The sequence below is a fragment of the Typopeltis vanoorti genome, chromosome 11 (genome assembly GCF_054136105.1).
Source record: "Typopeltis vanoorti isolate ZY-2024b chromosome 11, IOZ_Tvanoo_1.0, whole genome shotgun sequence".
Classification (NCBI taxonomy): Eukaryota; Metazoa; Arthropoda; class Arachnida; order Uropygi; family Thelyphonidae; genus Typopeltis; species Typopeltis vanoorti.
Window position 1 is genome coordinate 28,776,070 of NC_143559.1, and position 23,169 is coordinate 28,799,238.

Genomic DNA, 23,169 nt, shown 5'->3' on the forward strand with positions numbered 1-23,169 from the left:
AATTAATGGTCAGATTGTTTCCAACAACAGTCAAATCTCTGATGATAATCAGGCGAAATTTCTAAACAAGAAATCATTTTTTAATTCTAGTAATACTATACTTTGGTATACTCCAATTATAATCTGTCTCCTAATAACAAAACACGTGACATATGAACAGAATACAAGTTCAGTGCTGAACACATACACCACTGATGCATGCACTTTCATTCCACATAGTACTTTGTGGAATGAAAGTGCATCATTTGGGTGCAAAGTACATAGTACTTTGCACCCAAATGATGCATCATCTAGATGTATCTTTATAAAACATATACAGTGCAGGAGAGATTTTTAATAAGATGGAAGGGGGAGGGAATGAAGACATGCCTGGAAGCTGAATAAGTGAGGAACAGATTTTTTTTCATGGTGAATGGTAAGTGGAATGCACTGCCAGAGAAGGTAGTTCACTGCTGGTGAATGAACTTATGCAGATATATTTTATAATTAAGAGTTTCATGATTAGTACACAGACTCGGGGAGATTTCCAAATAATAACACAAGCCAACAAAGATCAAATGGAAATATCAAATATCAAAATAATACTGTAATATGAAACAAATTTTCACATGACAGTATTATTTTGGCTTTATTATTCAGGTTTATCGTGACAACATTATTCAGGTTTTATTATTATCTGCTCTTACTGGAAAGTATTTAAAGATATGTTAATTTCTATGGTTATTATCCATAATTCATGAAATAAAACAGAATAAACAGCTTGCTTATCAGATTACTGTATTTTACTGCAAGGGATTTTATAATGTTTTACTTTTGAATGATGTCATTTATGTATATTTAGCTAGTCCATCTATTAAGCATATTTTATGTACTTCCTGGGATCTGCTTCACCAGGACATACATAAAAGATGGCTAGCTAAATATACATAAATTACATCATTCAAAAGTATAACATCACAGTATATAGCCATTTCTGCTAAGGTATGAGAATGGACTATATAATTGAGCATTAAAACCTTGGTTCTCATTATAGTGTGTGTGTGTGTGTGTGGGTGGGTGGGTGAACAAAATACTTCTGAAGCATCATTAAACTTACAAACATAACTATTATAAGAAAGGTTTAGCATTTCGGTTTGTTGCTAAATTTATGTGCTCATTTTCTATGCATCTCTGCTTATCCATGCAGATTTCTCTTGAGTTGCCTGCCTACCCTATATAGCAAGTACTACAACCATAAAATACATATTAAGTGGCTGCAGTGATCATTCAATGGATATTCTTGGGAGGAAACTTTTATGTTGTGTTGTTTCAACTGGTGCAGTTTTTAGTCCCATTTTTTATGTAATGTAAAGTGACAGAACTATGAAGACTTACTTGACTACTAGATGTCTCTCTAGATGGTTTTTTTAAGATATTAGTAAACGTTTTCATATTGGAACTATTTTTAATTAGAACATCCCTCAATATTCCAGCTCCTGGTTTATCTTCTCCCCCATTGCTTGTTATAGCACATGCTCTGTTCCTTAAGTACTGATGATGCCACATTTTTGTGCTAGATAGCACTGAAATGCAACACATGTATCTAATCTATCCAATGTTTTCTTTCCATATATTGAATTAAACATCGTTCTAGATGGAAATTAAGACTAATGCACAAAAAAAGTAAGAGCCCTGTTGTATTATATTTCAAGTGTAAAACTTATTCTAGGATGTAAGCTGTTTAAAAAGCAGAGCGAGAAATTCAATGAACTATTCCTTGGAGTTTTGTCATGTGATGAGAATGTCATCAACATGTTTGATTCATTTTTTAATGTTGGGGGAAAAGAATTTTAATGGTGGGGGAAAAGGACACCATTTTTTTAATTTTATTTTTCTAAAATGCAATACCCTTCCAAAGGATTTATATATTGGAACATGTGGTTGAGATTGATATTTATTGGTGACTGGCTCCTTTGTTACCCCAAGCAAAGTATTCTAAGACAACCGAACCTACTTCATCTGCTATTAAAGCCAGGAGCTAAATACATATCATGTTTGTGAAACTTGTTATGTAGGACAGAAATGCTGCCTTAAAGAAATCTACAAAATTGCACATATTAGAGATGTGCAGAAAAGAATACCTTTGTTGGAGATCTCAAGTACTGTCAAAATGGCCTGCCAACTGTTTCTGGCTCTGTACAGTCTTAATTGAAAGGGAAATGGAGGTAGTCAGAAACGAAGTGGAAAGCATGAGAACTGAGTTAAGGGCAATGAATAGAGAGATTAGAACACTTGAAATTTGTTTCATTGATGCAACAAGAAGGTAAGAGAATGAAAGAACAAGGGAAAGATAAGGAATGAGAAGGTGCCTGTGCAAGTGCAGGAATAGGGTAAAGAGAGACAAGGAAAAGAAATGAAAGCAGAAGAGCAATAAGAGAGAGTATTGGAAAGGTGGGGGAAAAGGACACCAGTGAGTAGAAATGAAGCTATGAGAGGTATAATATACAGTAATTCAATGATTCAGGGTATGCATTACACAGTAACATGTTCATAGAGAGTTTGCCTGATGGAACAATGGAGAGGGTGGCTTTAGCAATGAAGAGAAGTTAGAATGTGGAGGAGATGATAGTAACAGTTGGTACTAATGACTTGAGAGGCTGTGTTCACTGGGTGGCAAGAAATTTGAGAAGAATGTTACCAGACTTTGTGTGGCAAAAAAGTGTGAGAGATAGGGTATTAAGTGTACTACTTTTCACTTTGACAATAGAGTAAAGTAGAAGAGTGATGATAATGAATGATCTCATTGCATGAATGTGTAGGAACAGAGGTATGGAATATGTTGATGTTTGGAGTGAATTTTATGGCACAAAAGAGCTGTATGCATGAGATCGAATGCATACAGGGAAGAGCTAAGCTTTGAAGATCCTGTTGTTCTCTGAACAAGTGGAAGTGTTTGGGCAGGGAAACTAGAACTGATAGGGTTGAGAGTAGGATGGACAGCCTCACTTGGGAAAGATGTTTCAGAAGACAAGGTAACATTCAGTAGACTTTAATGAAGAAAATAATAGATATGTGGGGTGAGAGAACTAACTTAGCTGGAATACATATAGACTGGGAGTGCACACCTTTCTCTATATTCCAATGCCAGGAATATTAGGAAAAGGCAAAATGAGTGGCATTGATTGATTCAATCTCCCATAAGATTATTGGTATTATAGGTAAATGCAGTTAACAGAGGATGATGTCCTGACAGGAATAGAGGTAGAAGAACATACTATTTTCCAGCAGAATAGAGGACAAACAGAGCAAGAAAAGGAATGATTGTGGACAAATAGTCTTGCTGGGTGGAACAGGTGATACAGTGACCAAGGTCAATGATAGAGTAGAATTGTTTAATGAATACTTCAGAGTCTTTCCTTCTGATGGGGCAAGTTTTATTTTGAAGGGATGGAGAGGACTGTGCAAGTCAGTGAAGGGGATGTATTTAAAATATTAAGTACTCAAGTCAGCAAGGCTGTGGGACTGGATGAAATTTTGCCATGTCTTAAGGAAATGTGCTCAAGAACTAACAGCTAAAATGACTTGGCTGTTTAGTGAAAGCCTTGCAACTAGAAAGTTCCAGGGGACTGGAATCAGGATATGATAGTGCAATGCATAAGGATGGTGAGAGAATAGAGGCATCAAACTATGAATAAGTTTGTATTACCTTTGTTAAGGTAGTATTGGAGAAATTGGCAAGAGCTCATATACAAACTTTGACAGATAAGATATTATTATCTGTGAAGGTCAGCACAAATTTATGAAGAGGTGCTCTTTCAGTAATCTGTTAACTTTTATGATAAAGTAACAAGTGGTTAACGAGGGAAATGTAAATACTATAATTTTTTTTTTAGATTTTGCAAAAGTATGCAATAATGTACCACCGTGATAAATCAATATTTAAGCTGCATTGTATGGGTTTGGATATCACGTTGGTGAAGTGGATCGGCATTTGGTTGCTAGATAGATGTCAAAGAGTTGTGTCAAAGGAAAAAAGCAAAGTTACCAGTGAGGTTCCACAGGGCGTTCTGTGCTAGGACTATTATTTTGCAATCTTTGTTTCAATAATATTATCACTGGAATTCAGGGAGATATTAAGCTGTTTGTGGATGATGTGAAGCTGGGGAAGATTACTGTGTGCAGTTTTGATGCAGTGGTTCTTCAGGGGATCTGAATAAACTGCAAATGTGGGTAGATGAATGGGGAGAGCCAGTTTAATGTTACTAAGTCTAAGGATTTGAATTTTGGGATGTGCAAATAGAACACTAAATACTCTATATGTAGAAGTATACTGGAAGAAGCAGGAGATCTTGGAATTACAGTGAATCAAAATTTGAAATTTAGGGAACATATCACAAAGGTAGTAAAGACAACTCAGAGGATTGCTGCAATATTAAGAAGAGAATTAATCTGCAGAGATAAAATGGTAGTGATTCCAGTGTCTTGTCACGATGGTTTGGAGGGAATCAAGACACTTTGCAGAAGATACAGAGACATTGAAAAAAAATGTTTCAGAACTATGGTATGTCAGATATGAGGATAAACTGAAGTCGTGTAATCCGCAGAGTTTGGCAAAAAGAAAGTAAAGGGATGATATGATTGCGATGTTTAAGCTGTTTGAGAGGTATTTACCAGATGAATATGAGATGGATTTTTCAGATAATGGAACAAAAGGTGGAAGTGGCAGGAACTAGAGATCATCATCGGAAACTGTACAAGGAAGTAGTGAGCAAGAGTGTAGGGAGTAGCAGTGTGAATGAGTTCAAGCTTCAATATGATATATGTTACAGGCAGGAGAGATTTTCTGAGTCACATAACAATCCAATATAATTTATGCTTATAAACCTCTCTCTCTCACTCTTCCCCCCAATGAGTCCTTGACTCCAGGAAAGTTAATGTCATAATAATAAACCAGGTTTAACCTTCTACAAAACAAGGCAGAAACCTAACATTAGACAGCAAACCAAACTACCATGCATCTCATAATAATTATATTCTAAGTTTCAGAAATGATTCATTCATAAACACAGCAGTGCAAGAAGAAACAACAAAGTTACTTTTCTTATTAATACTCAATCACATGTGGTCTGTTCTCATCTCATAAGACAGTTTGACTTAGCAGAGATAGGATATGAAAGACAGCTTTCAGCATGATGAACAATGATACCACATTTAACATAATGTAAACAAAATCTAATTGTCGTATTTTACCAGATGATAGTTTTTTTATTCATTTTTTTTTTACTTCTGAATGATAGAGTTTATGCACAGTTATTATTTAACATCTAAATGTATTTTATGCAATTTCCAATGCTGGTACTACAGTATCAATATATTTCTAATACTACATCTTTTTAGATGTAAAGAATATACTTTACATGAATATCAAATAATGCCTATGGTGATAGCATGAAAAAAAAAAAAAATGGATCTCTTCAATAAAAACAATTAAATTTCATTACTAACTTTAATGTCCAGAAGGTATTTTACAAAAATACAACAAAAAAAAAAAGACATTGAAAACTTCACTTCAGTTTCAATTCTAAAAGCTTTTCCCCTGAAGTTCTGTATCAATTGCAGCTCAATCTTTTCTTACTTAAAATGCATCTTTTATACAACAATAAAAATCTAATATACAGTGGTATCTCGGTAATCCGAACTAATAAAAACCATGCTCGTTCGGATTAGCAAATTCCCCCCAAGAGACAACAATAACTAGCATTTAAGACAAAAATAATTAGATTCTAATGGTACATCAATTTAATTCTGTAAATAAATGAAGTAACTGATAGAAAAAAGCTACTGTACTGTAATGTAAAACAAAAAAATAATACAGTACACAAGTTTATTTTAGTAAAAAATTTAATTTGCATGTACCTGTATTGTTGAGGATTCTGATTTAATAAAATTGCATAGTTCAGTACGTAACTTAATTTGCGTAAAAAATATCACTTTCTTGTACACAACACAAAAAAAAGGATTTTATTTCTTTGTCACCGATTTTCTTTTGTTTCTTCGAAACTAAACTTTTTTCGAATGCTTCTTGGAGCTGCATTAGCAACAAATTTTTGTGGAATAGCGTATCATTTTGCTTAGCACATTCTATACACATATTAAAACTGTCAGTTGCCTCTTCATGTTGTACTTTTTTTTTCTTCGAGTTCTTCATTGTCATCATCGTCTTGTAATGAATTAGATGATGATGATGACTATGATTCTACATAATACATCATAAATATGTAGCGTCATATTTATAATTTCAGCATCTGATTTGATTTTGAATTCACTTTCGGTTCTACCTGTAATCCATTTGGTAACATCTGTTTGTGAAATTTCATCATCTGGATTTATATTTTTAACCAAATTATGCATGTTTTGAATTTCCTCTTTTTTGTGTGTATTTGTGATTCATGCCAACAATACAGTACATACTGTACAGTATAAAAAAGTAAACGTGAACACACAATACATCAAAATAGGCCTCCAGTATAATCGTACAATCGACAGTACGAAAAAAATACTGTACTGTAATAATAATAAAATAAATAATAATAATTAAAATAATAATTATTAAATAAAAATAATAGTACACAAAATAATAATATGTAATAAATAAAACTTTTTTTTCTTTCAAACCGCAGTTCGGATTACTGGAGGGTTCAGACTAAAGAGGTTCGAATTAGCAAGATACCACTGTATATTAAATCTTCAAAATAACTAGGTAAATGATTATATATTATGGTAATAAAATTATAAATATCTTAAATATTTTCACAACTACTTAAAATGACTAGACAAGCATGTTATACTTAAAATGACTAGACATGCATTTTATAACATACTTTGTATACAAACTGCTAGAATGTTTCCCATCATGCTAAGTAGGTAAAATCAATCTCTACTCTCTAAACAATAAAAAAAACACAAAATAATATAAAATAAAAATAAAATAAACATGCATATACAAAACATTTGAGAGAGAGAGATCATATGTACATTATTTCAAAAAACAAATACTTCTGTATCCAGGATACAGCAATTCTTATAAATACATACCATTTACTAAATAGTCAGCATCATGAACAAGAGTTGAACGTCCCCTACGAGCTAAACGGCGACGAATGGTTCTCATGCGACAACCAACTAAAACAAGTAAAAGAGCAGTTATACACAAACTTAATGTCAATGCTAATACTGCACTATTAGATTCCTGAACATTTCTGTGACTAGATTTCTGAAGCTCAGCCAGTGTCATTCCTTCTGGCAAATTATCTACACGTGCATATGAAGGCTGTTTCACTGCAAGAATTCCATGGATTTTTGCAGCTGATTTTACTTCCAAAATGTCATCTTTGGGTATTTCTGTAGATATCTTCATATATTTTACATCTGTAAGAATATTAAATCAGACAATAAAATGAAAATATATAAAATAATATTTAGAATGTCTTTAAGAAGTAATTTCCAATGCATGAATATGTATAAGCTCTTAAGCTTATACAAATATCCATAAAATATCCTTAGAGGTAAAAAGTTCAGGACTTCCTTCCTTAAAAATTAAGAAAGTCATTAAATATTTCTTTACTACAGTGGTTCTCAAACTTTTTGAAGTTGGGGCACATTTAAAATCCTACAAATAATTGTAGGTGCACTATATACAAATTTCTGAGAAATATGTTATAATAATTAAGTCAAATATTACAGAAAAAAAATAAAATGAAACATACCTTAAGTTTATTCATACTTGTGTTTATGAGAAACATGAGCCTGATGTGTCCTAGTGATTGCTTCAATGTTTGAGCATATATTTGAAAGGCAAACTCTCATTTCCTCGTCAATACATTGAAGAGTTCCTCTCTTTTTACACTTAATTGTGGTGAGGATAGAAAATCCTAATTCACATAAATATGGTATTGAAAATTGTAGTAAATCACTTGAAGTTTCCATAAATGGGTTTCTAATCCAATCGTATTGTTCAGTGTTAAGTGATGGAAAATAAGAACTCAATTTTTCTTCTAAACTTGTTAAATGTTCAACTATTATTGGAAGTGTTTCATTTATGCAAGTGTTACTTACCAATGGAAACATTTCCAAATTACCTTCAACAGCTTTTCTTTTCCAAATCTGTAGTTTTCTCTGAAACGCTTTCATTTTGTCAGTGGATGCGATAATATTTTCTTCTTTCCCTTGCATGCTAGTATTCAAAATATTGAGCTGCTGAAATATATCGGCCAAATACTGTAACCTGGCAATCCAAAATTCACACCGAAGGAGGTTAAAAATGTAATTGTTTCATCTCTTCAAAAAATGCAAGTTTTTGTCGTAATGCAAGTTTTTGTCATAAGGAAAGTACTTACCCGTGTACACGGGTAAGTACTTTCCCACTTGACAGCCACCTCACCTCAGTGTGTAAAAGCAGCTGCTTGTGTTGTGAATCCATATCGATACAAAGCTTTTCGAATAAACGTGATTTGACAGGTCTTGTTTTAATAAAGTTTACCATCCGAACAACTTGATCTAAAACTTCTCTTAATTTTTCTCCCAATGTTTTTGCCATCAAGGACTCCCTATGAAGAAAGCAGTGAGTTATGATAACATTCTCATTTTGTTTTTTTACAAAAGATGTAAGGCCCTTAACACAGCCTACCATGGAAGGGGCACCATCTGTACAAATGCCTACACACAACTTCCATGATAACTGCCATTTATCAAGATAGCTATTCAAAATGTTAAAAACGTCCTCACCTTTTGTAGACACACTTAATTCTTTGCAAAAAAGAAACTGATTTACTATTTGATCTTCATTAATAAAACGGACGAATGCTAAGAGTTGCACCTTGTTGGTAATGTCTGTTGACTCATCAACTTGCAATGCAAAATTTGAATACTGAAGTTTATTACTGCATACATTTTTCTCAATATCAGAAGACATTTCTATAATACGCCTGTGAACTGTATCGTTAGACAGAGGAATCTTGCTTATTTTTATTGCTGCTTCATTTCCTAGCATTGAGATGACCATTTTTTTGCATGCAGGCAAAAAAATGACATGCAGGCAAAATAAGCGACTCACCTAAAGTATGATCTTTCATATTTTTTGCTATCAGTTCTGAGACTTGATAAGAAGCAATTTGAGCTTTATCAGAAACAGCCATTATACTTTTAAAAGAATTTGCCACTTTTGTTTGCTGTTCAGACAATCTCTTGAAAAAACTTACAGATTTATCTTGTAAATTAGAGTGTATAGCTTTAAAATGTTTACTCAATTTACTAGGATGCAATGATTCATTTGCCATTTTACATCCACATACTAAACATAGTGGCAAAAGATGATCTTCACTTCCGGTCCAAGTGAAACCAAAGCTTAAATAACCTTCATTATATTTGCGAGTAGGCTGCAATTTTGCTTTCTTACTTGCACTTAACTTTTGCTCACTTCCAGAATCTGATTCTTCAATATCATGCTTCTTTTTGAAGAAATCTATCCATTTTATTTGGGTGTATTTATCTGAAAATAAGTAATATGCACATAACATCCACTTTCAACACTTTTAAAATAAGTAATATACACAACAAGAATAAACCATATTCTTGTTCTCTTTGCAAGAAAAACCACTGTTAATTAACATAATAATGATGTGTTGACAAAAAGAGCAGTATAATAGATTAACTATATTTATTTTTATATCTGGACACATATTTCTCTGGAATACCACAGGGCGCACCCAGAAATCTTCTAGGGTGCACCAGTGCGTCCCGACATACCCTTTGAGAACCACTGCTTTAATAACTTGTTTTTAATAAAAACAAGTCATGCTACTGTAATAACACAAAGAGAAGTGAAATTTAAATTGAACACTTCTGGACAATAACAGATTTCGGAGATTCAATAGCCTGGACCAGCGATGTCAAAGACTTTTGACCCCCCCTTTTTTTGCCAGAATTTTTCTGGATATACACAATTTATCAATGAATTATGTAAATGGAAAAGAACAGCATATGATTCAAAAACTGATAAGTCATTTCCTAAATTACTAGGAATATATATTCCTGCAGGGGTGCAATCCTAGCTCGCCTCCTCGTGGTGCACCCTGAATAACGCTAAATGAGCTAGCACGCCTTGGCAGCCAGTCTATCCATGGATCTCCTGGCTACTAACTACATGCAGCAATCAGAAGTGAATGGTTTGAAGAACCAACTGACTAGAAATCTCTGACCCCAAGTCCAAATCTGTCATCTTAACGTCGAAGGAATTAGCAAATCAAAATGTGAAAATACCTTTCAAAATTCCTTCTTGACCAAAATATAGACATTGTACTCCTCCAGGAAACACATGCTGCTACTGAAGAAGACTTGTACAGAAGAGGGAGAATATATGGCTATCAGCTTGTAGGAGCAACTTACCACCATGCAAATGGCATAGCGACATATGCCAGCAACAACATTGAGCAGATCGAACGTGTTACTGCATCAAGTGATGATGATGTCAGCTTGATCGTGACAAAGCTCGGCAAATTGACGCTTGCTAATGTCTGCAAGCCACCAAACGTCCAATGGCCTCCCTCTTTTGAGCCACCCAACTATATATGCAGGAGACTTCAATAGCCACCATGAGTTATGGAAGTATGCTCAGAATGATGAATGCGGCATAGCCCTCGCCGACTGAGCTGAGACTTCCAATATCTATTTGGTACTTGACGCTAAAGAACGTGGCACCTTCAGATCAGCAGCATGGAGAAGAGACTATAATCCTGACCTTTGCTTCGTCACCTCTAACAACATGAATGAACCTCTACCTGCTCAAAAAAAGAGTTCTCAGTAACTTCACTCACAGCCAACACCGACCGTTCCTCCTTAAAGTGGGCATAAAAATACCTCTTGTCCGATCAATTCCCCATCCAAGATGGAACCTTTGAAGAGTCGATTGGGAAAAATATGCCATTGACCTTGCCAAGTGTGTTCGTTTCATACCTCCTGTACCCAATAACTACAATCGATTTGTAGGAGCTGTCATCTCTATAGCTAAAAAACATATCCCTAGGGGCTACAGAAAGGAGTATATCCCTGGATGGAAAACGGAGCAAAGAGCTCTACGAGAAATTTATGGAGAGCAGTGATCTGAAAATCGCAGAAGATCTCCTCCACGACTTGGACACAGCAAGACAACAACACTGGATCGAAACAGTTGAGGGAGTGGACCTCAAGCACGCACCCCAGCAAGAAGGCCTGGAATGTATTACGGAAGCTAGGAGGCGCTACAATGACGACTACTAAAAAGACAGATGTCGCATCACACCAAGTTGCTAACCACATTACTAGAATCTCGAGATGCCAATGTCATAAAAACGATACCATTAAAGTTAAAAGAGAAGCCAGAAACCTGAAGGCAAAACTACAAGACAAATCAGAATATGCAATACCCTTCAGCGATGAGGAAATCAACAATGCACTAGCTGATACAGATATAGGAAAGGCACCGGGGTTTGATGGAGTTCACCCGGAATTTCATATTCATGCTGGCAAAAATATCAAAAAATGTGTGGACAGACTTATGTGTTCGTCGAACATGTTGTTTATTATTTTAACGGTATAATAGAACACAGAAACTAAGTAAATAATTCATTTATTGACTTGATGCTGATATTTCGCTGGTATTATAACCAGCATCTTCAGAGCACAAAAACACTGTTTGTCACAATACGCGAGACTAAAACAACATGGTGTACTTAACCAAAATGGTAGCAGCAACACAAAGACTAGAGTCCTGATTTTGGCGCCCTCTATCTGAAAAAAAAAAAAAAAAAAAAAAAAACACGCTATCATATATTACTAGAGTCCTAGAAAAGTGCTAGTTTTTTCTTAATATGACTGTCTCCCAGATCTTCGGCAAGTTAATACAGCCATATTTGTTGAGATTTGGAGTGTGTTTTAGGGCTTCTGTCGCCTCCAAGAACAATCTCTCTGATTTATATGGGTTTCTGTGTAGTACTTTTGTGTTTTTCCAGTTGATCCTGTGTGCAGGGATATCCAGAGCATGGTCTGCTAGGCCCGACATCCCATAATGATATTTCCGGACGTAAGTGAGTGAGTTCAGCAGTCAGAGCCTTGTCATTTGAACAGATTGCTCTCGCTCTATGGGTTAGCGTTTTTAATATGCCATATTGTTGAGATGGTTCCTTATCATTTTCAGTTTTCAGAAAACCCACACATACAGGCAGATACTTACACAAACAATCACACCATCATCCTTCTCAACAATATGGCATATTAAAAACGCTAACCCATAGAGCGAGAGCAATCTGTTCAAATGACAAGACTCTGACTGCTGAACTCACTCACTTACGCCACACCTTCTTGGCCAACGGCTACAATCCACAAAAAATAAACAAAATACTAAACACTCCTAAGAAACCCCTCCCACCATCCACCACAGAGAACTACAACAAAACAGTCACCATCCCCTACATTAAAGGCACATCCGAAAAGATCTCAAGAATCCTCAATAAACATAAACTACGCACCACATTCAGACCATGTAGCAAATTAGCCACCCTCATCCGCTCACCCAAGGACAGCATTCCACCCTTTATCACATCCAGGAGTCTACCAAGTACCCTGCTCATGCAATCAAGCCTACTACGGTCAAACAGGAAGAACTGTGAATATCCGCATCAGCGAACATAAACGATACGTCTGGAAATATCATTATGGGAAGTCGGGCCTAGCAGACCATGCTCTGGATACCCCTGCACACAGGATCAACTGGAAAAACACAAAAGTACTACACAGAAACCCATATAAATCAGAGAGATTGTTCTTGGAGGCGACAGAAGCCCTAAAACACACTCCAAATCTCAACAAATATGGCTGTATTAACTTGCCGAAGATCTGGGAGACAGTCATATTAAGAAAAAACTAGCACTTTTCTAGGACTCTAGTAATATATGATAGCGTGTTTTTTTTTTTTTTTTTTTTTCAGATAGAGGGCGCTAAAATCAGGACTCTAGTCTTTGTGTTGCTGCTACAATTTTGGTTAAGTACACCATGTTGTTTTAGTCTCGCGTATTGTGACAAACAGTGTTTTTGTGCTCTGAAGATGCTGGTTATAATACCAGCGAAATATCAGCATCAAGTCAATAAATTAATTATTTACTTAGTTTCTGTGTTTTCTATTATACCGTTAAAATAATAAACAACATATCAAAAAATGGCTCGCCCATTTCTTCTCGGAAATAATGAACCGGCATGTTGCCAAAGGAATTTAAGAGGGCTAAGATCATAGCCCTTCCCAAACCCAGAAAATCAACTAGCAACCCACAAAACTATCATCCAATCGCACTACTAAGCTGCACATATAAATTACTGGAAAGACTACTGTACAGCTGCATAAGCAACACCATCCTTGAACACGTTCTGATAGAACAGGCAGGCTTTAGGCCCAATCGCAGCTGTTGTAACTAGGTTCTGGTACTGACATCATACATTGAAGCGGGCTTTCAACAAAATCTTAAAACTTCTGTAGTTTTCCTCGATTTAACTGCCACATATGACACTGTCTGGAGAGAGGGCATGCTGTATAAACTAATGAAAGTACTACCATGCCGAAGACAATACAGCTTATTAATAATATGCTCAGCAATAGATATTTCCGTGTTATCCTTGGATAAAATATCAGTAATCAAAAGAAACTCAACAATGGCCTACCACAAGGCTCAGTACTGGCCCCCCCTCTCTTATTTAACCTATACATAGCTGACCTGCCAGACACAGCAGCTAGAAAATTCTGCAATGTAGATGACATAGCATTAGCCACCAGAAATAGAGAACTAAGATGGACAGAGGAAACTCTCACAAATGACCTTGTTGCTATGCATAACTACTTTATAAAATGGAGACTGCAACCAAGCCAAAGTAAAACTGAAGTGTCAACATTCCATCTCAGCAATAAACTGGCACATGACGAGCTGAACATTCAATTTGGAAACTCAGTTCTACACCATAACAAATATCCGAAATACCTTTGATCGCACCTTATCATATAAGAAACATGCTGAAAACACAGCTGGAAAAATTAGAACCAGAAACATCATCCATTTTGTTTTTTTTCCGGTGGCAGAGTACTGCGTTCCTGTTTGGCTCAACAGCTGCCATACCAAACTAATTGACTGCCAGCTTAACACCACAATGCGACTTATCACTGGAACCATAAAAACTCCTATTTGCTGGCTCCCAATGCTGAGTAACATAATACCACCAAACCTACGAATATATGATGCTCTACTATGTGAATATGATAAAATACTCAGAAACACTGAATTGCCTATACACAATGACATACTAGAGCTATAGCTCAACAGACTGAAATCAAGAAAGTCCCCTCTCTCTGTGAAGCTAAACACCTGAGAACGACCAACTACAACACCAAAGAACAATGGAAGCAAATGTGGAGCATAAACACCAATGCTCAACTCCAAACTTGGTTTGACAAGCATCTTCTCAACATCCCGAGTATAGAACTGAGTCGAAAGACTTGGACAACGCTGAACAGGATTCGCACCGGACATGGAAGATGTGCAAGCTCTCTCTACAAGTGGGGAAAATTCCCTCACCGGACTGTGACTGCGGGCACCCGAATCAATCAATCCACCACATCTCTACTGAGTGCAGTCTTCGTGCATACACAGGCCAAAGAAATGACTTCCTGGAGGCGACACCACCTGTTACAGACTGGATCAGACAACTTCATATTAACCTATAAGTGTTTTGTTTGTTGAAAGTATAAGTGTCTTTGTTTTATTCTAATTCTTTGTCACTTACTTTCTATATATTTATTTTGACTTATGTACCTTTATAACTGCATGTAGATTGCTAAATAAATATATTCCTGCAAACACTCAAAGTGCTTGCTGAGCACAAAATCCTGAAATTTAGGGTGGAAGGGAAAAAGGAACGATTTAGTACACATTTTTGTAGATAAAAATTTTGCATTTAAATATTTCTTGTTGATATTATTATGATAATATTTTTGCCCCCAAAATATTTCTTTAATGATATTTGAAATTTCATTGTTGTTTCTAACAACTCTTCTCTTACTAATGCATCCGGTGCCACACCAAAATATTCTCAGGATATCAACGTGACAACAATTAATGAAGTCAATTAACAAGCTCAAGTACACTTATGTTTTGACAAATTATGAATCTTTGCAATGAGATTATTATGCACAGAGATACAATGCATCATTGCTGGGAGAGGATGCTGTAAGGCACTCATACTACTCTCTTTCAACACCTTCAATGGATGCAATCACAACATATAATAGTATCACATATTCCACACCCCAAAATGCCATGAGAAGAATCTGGATTTTATATGATTCAAAACCAACATCCTTCAGTCTGCTTCCAGGGAAGACCCCCCCCCCTCCACACACACAAGTTCTTCCCACACATGCTATCAGCTCATTTGCAGCTACACACTTAAAAAGATTACTTAGAAACTTTTATGTTTCCACCTATGTCTCTACCTCCCCTTCTCTGTCCTGTCTACTCCACAAACTTGGATGATTACTACATTTCCTCAGTCTATAATTATGTGCAATTACATGAAAAAGATCCAGTGGTTGGTTACCCACTACTGGATCTTTTCAACTATCTCTGTTTCCCAATCTCCTCAGGATTCAGGTTCAGCTGTGGTCTTATCAGAGTCTTGTAAAGTACAGAATAACTTCTTTTACTTACATGTTAGTGTTACATGAACAGTGCAGTAATCCTATGTGATGGTGATGATTCAACAATCTCAGAAGTCTGGCCTCTAACTCTGTATCCACTATAATCTCCAAGACTGTAGCTTCAATAACTACTTGCAGCAATTTTGCATAATATGATACTCTATCTGCAATGTCCTCTGTCTGAAATGCATAATCTTTTGCACATAATTGGCAAACAACAAAATGACATTCACTGTCATTTCCCATATAACCAGTCAAGTTAAGGTCAAATGGTAGGGTTCAATATGCCTCTTTATGCTAGACTCGTGTCCCTCGCTTTATGCGATTAATTGGTTCTATGAAATAATCGTGTAAAGTGAGTTGAATTTAGCATGGGTGAAATAGGGATAGGGGTTTCTTCAGAAGATAAAAAAATGAAAACTTTACATCTGTGAACAAAAGAAATTTTAATAAATGAATGACTGGATGAATGAATTTAATTAATACAATATCATAAACACCTAAACACTACATACTTCTGACAGTCTTCAATCAGATAATGAATGGATTGGGTCTGGGGAGTCTGGATCATCACTCTCTTGAAGTCCCTGAAATCAGATGGGCTGATGATCTTCAACTTTTTTAATGAAACAGTCAAGACTCAGCTGACGGGCAGCATTCTTCCTCTCTCTTTATAAAGTTCTTTGTAGCAAGTCAAAGAATTCTGAATTTCTCTTGCAACTTTGGTGCTTCTAGTCTCATTAGGATCATTTTCTTCAATTATTCTGATGACACTGTCAATGTGTTTAAAAAATTCAGTCACTTGTTTTATTTTTGAAAGCTGTTTGATGGGCTCAGCAACGAGCTCCTGAATTTCATCATTCATGTTGTTTTCCATTTCCAGAAGATCTTCATTAGTGAGCTCTGATGAGTGAGACTCTAGCAGTTCATCCAAATTTATCTCATCTACATCATCAAATCCAACAGATTTTGCCATTTTAACTATGTCATGTATTGAGTTGGAAAGCTCACTTTCAGGATCAAAATCATTAGAAGCAGAAACTCCATGCCAAATTTTCTTCCAAAATTCTTTCACTGAAATTTTATCTTCACTGTCAGTATATGTAGCTTGAACTACCTGCAAAAATGTTCTGCGAAGATAATAACTCTTGAAAGTTGCAATAACACCCCGATCCATGGGTTGAATGAGGGATGTTGTGTTTTGTGGCAGAAAAATAACTTTGATATTCTCATCAATTTCAGTGATGCTTGGAGGATGTCCTGGTGCATTGTCCAGAAGCAGAAGAATTTTGAATGGTATATTTATCCTGTCATGCAGTTCACTGCAAAAGTAGGACTCAAACACAGCTCCAGTAATCCATGATTTTTTTTTATTATTTGACCGCCATACAACAGGCAAATCCTTCTTTGAGTAGCCCTTGAGTGCAGGGTTTTTGGAGTGATAAATCATCAGTGGTTTAGTTTTATGATCTCCAGAGGCATTTCATCCTAACAAAGTGAGATGGTCCTTGGAAGCTTTAACACCTGTGGCCCTCTTTTCTTGCACTGATAGAAATGTTCTACTAGGCATACACTACTACAACCCTGTTTCGTCGAGATTGAACACTTGCTGAGGCAAATAACCATGTTCCTGAATTACACTTAGAAATTCTGCTGGAAAGTTCTCAGCAGCAGCAACATCAGCTCCTGCAGCCTCGCCAGTCATCTTGAGATTATGGAATCCATGTTGCACCGCAAAACGTTCAAACCACCCAGCACTTGAAGCAAAAGATTGCACTTTAGCCTGGATAATCAAAGTGGATAACGGAACAGCACATTGATTTTCATGTTCAATCCATTGGACCAACATCCTTTCCAATTTCTTCATAATTGGTGTCCTTATCTGTGTTATCTTAGTTGTTAACATTCTCGTCGTACTTTTACAACTTTCTTTTATTTTCTCTGCTTGATTGCTTATTGTTCTTAAAATTGATTCTGAAATTCCTGCAGCTCTGACTATGTTGACTGTGCGCTCATTGCATTCATACCTCTTTATAACTTCTAATTTTTCCTCCAGTGTTATAGCTTTTCTCTGTTTTTTTAGTCTTGGAAGCATTTTGATCACAATTACCTCTTTTTTCCATGTCTGCATTGCAGAAGACTCCAACAATGGAGCTTACTACACCTTCTGTGAGACCAACATGCAGCACGATGCCGCCTTGTCAAAGCGGTTTGCACACAAAGTCACGTGACCACGTACAGGGTGACTGCAGAATTGCTACCGTTGCGATTTTTTAAATTAACTGTTTAAAATCGCATTATAGCGAAAACATGTAAAGTCAGATTGCATATAACAAGGGATACCTGTACATCAACTTTGTTGCAACATAAGATAGTCACTCTGCTATCTATGTTGAAAGTTCATCTTGCACACCCATCTCTTTGTATAAGCTGCTTATTCAACTTTGTTGCTACTCCACTATTAAATATAAATATATTGCAAAAGTAAGATCTATTTTTAACAAAATCATGCTATTCTGTATAAGAGTATCTGAGTGCTGTTTACCCACCTTTGGACATGATTCCTAACCAACTCAGAAAAAAAAAATCTTGCCGATAGTGGTGCCATCAATGGTCGAAGCCGAGAACTTTACAGACTACTCTCATATATGTATATATATATAATTAAAGAAATTTATTGACTAGAAGCTGAGAGATACCACAATAGAAAAACTATTTATTATTTCAATGCACAACTAGTTTCATTTACTTAGAGAATTTCATTGGTTGCATAATATGAAAAGAGAAATAAAAAAATATATATTACAAGAAAACATCAGCTATAAACTAACTTGCAAACATACTGCTGACATTTGAAGATGTTCTAGATGCCACACTTTTGTTGGGCACATTCGCATGTGCATGATCTTGTGTATGCAAGAGCTGGATAGCTGAAGTGGGACAATCAGATAGGTTATAGCTAAGGTTAGTATTAAGACAGATCAACTCCTTCCCATTAAAGCAAAGGATATAGATAAGATATATTGATGATAAGTTTTAAAAGAGGTATACCGTGAGTAGACATATCGATACAAAATTAATAACGGGAAAAAAACTCACGTACAAAGATTATTTAATAATATAATTTTTGATTGTGTGTCACAGGCATCTTCAGTACATTAAGCTCAAATTAAACAATAACTGACAATTCCAAAAAGCGTCACCTAAGTAGCTGGTGTAAGATAACTAAAAAGGTTAATAACTTTCCTAAAAAAAAAAAAATAAATAAAAATAAAAAAATCAATACAATAAAAAGTTAGGAAAGATTAGCTGATTTGTGAAGTACTATCTCCCATAAAGGGGATAGACGCAAGCCATCAGATCTGTTTAAGTTAGGAGAATGAAGTAAAGTTTCACACGTTTCTTTATAAAGGCGTTCCATGAGAAACTGACTTTTGTGAAGAACTCTTGTCTTTCTCCAATGAACTCTGTGTCTAGTGAAGATGGCATGTTCTGCAAGTCCAGACTTTTCAGGTTTAAAGTATTCAATATAAGATTGGTGTTCTTCTAGCCGAATAGAGGCAGATCTTCCCGTTTGTCCGAAATAAGATAATCCACAAGAACACGGAATCTGGTAGACACCTGGATGATTAAGATGTGGAAGCGTGTCCTTAGGAGAAGTGAGAAAGGTGGAGATTTTTCTAAATGGTCGAAAGGCAACAAAAATATTCAGTGGTTTTAAAACTTTTGCTATACGTTCACTGATGCCTTGTACATATGGGATAGTAATGTGCGTTATTTCTTCTGTGTTTGAAGAGGAAGACATATTAAAACTATTCAAAGTTCTTTTAATGAAGCAATTCTTATAACCACTAGATAGAAAGGAAGAAGTTATATATTGTAGTTCTTTCTGTAAAAGATCATCTGAAGAACAAAAGGAGTGGGCCTGATGAACCAGTGTTTTAATAGTTCCTGCTTTTTGACTGGGATGGTGATGAGATTCCGCAAGGATATAATGGCCTGTATGAGTCTTCTTTCTATAAACTGAGAAATGTAGGTTACTATCTGGTTGGCGAAGAATTAGACAGATCTTGAGATTTTGAGACTATGATGAGTGATTTACAATACCAAACAGCAATTCAAAAGATTGTAAAAGTGCTTTGAAAAAAGCAGGAAATGCAGAAAGAGAAGCAAAACACAAAAACAAATTCTTAAACAGATCCGACGGCTTGCATCTATCCCTTTATGGGAGATAGTACTTTACAAATCAGCTAATCTTTCCTAACTTTTTATTGTACTGATGTTTTTATTATTTTTTATTATTATTATTATTATTATTATTATAATATTTTTTTTAGGAAAGTTATTCACCTTTTTAGTTATCTTACACCAGCTACTCAGGTGGCACTTTTTGGAATTGTCAGTTATTGTTTAATTTGAGCTTAATGTACTGAAGATGCGAAAATTATACTATTAAATAATCTCTGTATGCGAGTTTTTTCCGTTATTAATTTTGTATTGATATATTGATGATGTTTTCTTGATTTGGAGCCATCGACCAGATTCCTTTAAAAACAGCGATGGAGTGTGAGAAAGGGGATGTGGAAGTAACAGCAAAAAATAAAGAGCTCAGCACAATGCTTGAAATTTTGAGACTATGATGAGTGATTTACAATACCAAACAGCAATTCAAAAGATTGTAAAAAGTGCGTTGAAAAAAGCAGGAAATGCAGAAAGAGAAGCAAAACACAAAAACAACAAGAAAAAGTAGTTAAGGTTGTGAGCTTGTTGCTGAGATATGATATAAGTGAGAAATAATGCATTATGTTATATGTAGGATGATTTTGATGACCGAAAAGATTTGTACTTGTAGGACGGATTACAACTTAATGGATTTCAAATTAAGTGGCTGGAAGAAATGTAGTGAAAGAGAATATAAAACAGTCAGGAAAACTAAATGTATCAGTGTAGTTGCATGAAAGGATAAATGTATGCATTAAGATGGGATGTCAAAATTGTAATCTCTCACACACACACACAGAGAGAGAGAGAGAGAATTACATTTTGATAGGGATGACCCCAAATATAGCAGTATTAGTTCAGTAAGACAAGAAAAATCGATACAAGACAAGAAAAATGACTTCATTACTTGAATCAATAAGGATAACCAGGCTCACTTGCTGGCATTAGTGAAATTGGTTGACAAGAGGATAGTCTTATAGGAATAAAATGTGGTGGAAACAACATATGCAGGGAGGACAGATAAGAAAGGTAGGGGAGTTTTGTGAATGATTTGATTGTATTCCAATAGCAGTTATAGTATGGATAATACAGGCAACGTGTTTGAGACTGATATGAGATAGAACTTAACATGACAAATAGGTGCTGATACAGATGGACTGTGAATTGCATAGAGCTGACTGAACAGGGCTATTGTTAAGTTCATAAAACTAAAAGTGGTTAACTTATAATTTCTTCAGAGCTTAACATGCATTTTAAAACTTTGCACATACTGATATGTCAAGCAGGTAAAATGCATGTTAAGCCAGACAAATTAGTAATTTTAGAATTCTGTTATTTATCCCTTAATATTATAATGTATTTTGTTGTGATTAAATCCACTGCTTAAGCTTTGCTAAAAATAGCATGAGCGTTTGTACACTACTGAGTGAAGGTCTAACGGATCAAAGATCGATTGCCAGAGGCAATGCACATGCGCCAGAGTACGCATTGACCGTGAAGGGAAGGCACACGACTAACCCCCCCCACCAAAGAGATTACTAGGGGAGAATGTGGTGCTAGTGAAGGGAGTTGTACTTTGAAGTGAGCAAGGAAGGAAAAGGATATGACGTAGTACGGAAGTGTAGGGGCGTGTAATTTAAAAAGGTAACACAGCGCCGGACCAGGGCTTTTTCTCTCATTTGTCGGATCCTCTGCCAGAGTCCCTTGCCAGTCAGTCGTCTGCTTTTGTGGGAGTCATACTCTCCGTGTCCCAATGTTCGTCCCGGTTTCTTGGGCGAAGCATCGAGCCACAAGTGGGGAAAGAATGCTGAGCAGTCCTTGAGAATCTGGCAATAGAAAGTTCGTCCAGCAGAGCTGAGATCTGGTATGCAGTATAGATAGCCGAGCTTTGCTTAAACCTGGTGACCAGTGAATGGCAAGCATGTGTCTTCAGTGTCCGAGATTCATCTAGCCCGAATCTGACGAGAAGGAAGCAGCAGGTCAAACGGAACCAGGAACAAATCTGAAGGTGAAGTTGTATCGAGATGTGTATGATTTTTCAGCGGTTCCCAACTGGGTGGTAACGTAGAAACCTTTTCTTTGTTCAATGAAAGTGTGCAGAGAGAGTGATTGTAACTTTTAGCACGTTTAAGTCTAGAATATTGTGATTTCACGTAAGGACTCTAGAAACCTAGTTTAGAAAGACAGACTAAATTCCAAGACATGAATGTAGAAATTAGAGCATGATCTGAACGTCTGTGAAGTGCATAACCTTAGTAGAATTGTGTCATTAATCTTTGTATTACCTATGTTTCAGTGTTATGTGGATTTGATATCTGTGCTTGTTAAGATAGAATTAGAGAAATTGAGTGCGTATATTTTATCTGAAATTGACATTGAAGATAGTGCATGACAGAGTTAACCTTAATGGTGTTGAGTCATTAGCCTTTGTTTCACCTTTGTTCGAGTGCCATGTGGAACTGATACCTAAGCTTGTTAAGACAGAATTAGAGAGATTGAGTGCTTATGATTTATCTGAAATTGATATTGAAGTAAATGTATGTCTGAGTTATCCATGACTCGTAATTTGTTTAGTGCATAATTACATTTTTTTTTGATTTAACAATTGCCTTGCCTGAGATCATTTTCTACTGCACCCCCATAAAAAAAAAAAAAAAATCAAACCACAGCGGGAGGCATTTTGGAAGGGAGGTCACGACTGTAAACTGAGATAGGGATAAATTTGAGACTTGAGTTATTTTATATAAGATTCGGAAATTAAGGATACAGTCAGAGCTCAGTACTGATTCTTTGATTCTGCACTGTTTGAAAATCTAGAACTTAGGGTGGTGCAGCAAAAATAGAAATTTTCCCTGATTCCAAAGAAAGAACCAGCATTAGCTCAGAAACAAAGGAATTGCCATTGTCTGGTAGGGATCTCTTTGCTTTCAACCCACGAACCATATCCTTATAGTAAAATACGGCCCCAAGTTAAGAGTAAAGATTAGAGCATATAAAAGAAGTGAGATAAAGGAAGGAAGAGACATAATTTGACCATAAAATAGACATAACAATAGAAAAAGGGGGGACGTAACACTATGAACTGCATAAATCTTATGAATACAAGAACTATCATTATGAATGATTTTAACTGTGTAGATATATATATTGGAGAACATGCATAAAAAGGACAAGAGAATTTATAGAGTTATCATAAGATA

The 23,169-nt window shown here is 35.8% G+C and overlaps 1 protein-coding gene across 2 annotated transcripts in view; it reads right to left on the reverse strand.

Moving 5' to 3' along the window:
• Nucleotides 1-4,776: 4,776 nt before the first annotated feature.
• The window catches only part of LOC150101404 (uncharacterized), a 159,903-nt gene continuing 141,510 nt past the window's right edge, over nt 4,777-23,169 (reverse strand). For both annotated transcript variants that reach the window (XM_090401035.1, XM_090401034.1), the window contains one exon: nt 4,777-7,407. In XM_090401035.1, the coding sequence (XP_090257161.1) occupies nt 7,061-7,407 (347 nt within the window). In that variant the 3' untranslated portion in view covers nt 4,777-7,060. The remainder of the gene's footprint in view (nt 7,408-23,169) is intronic.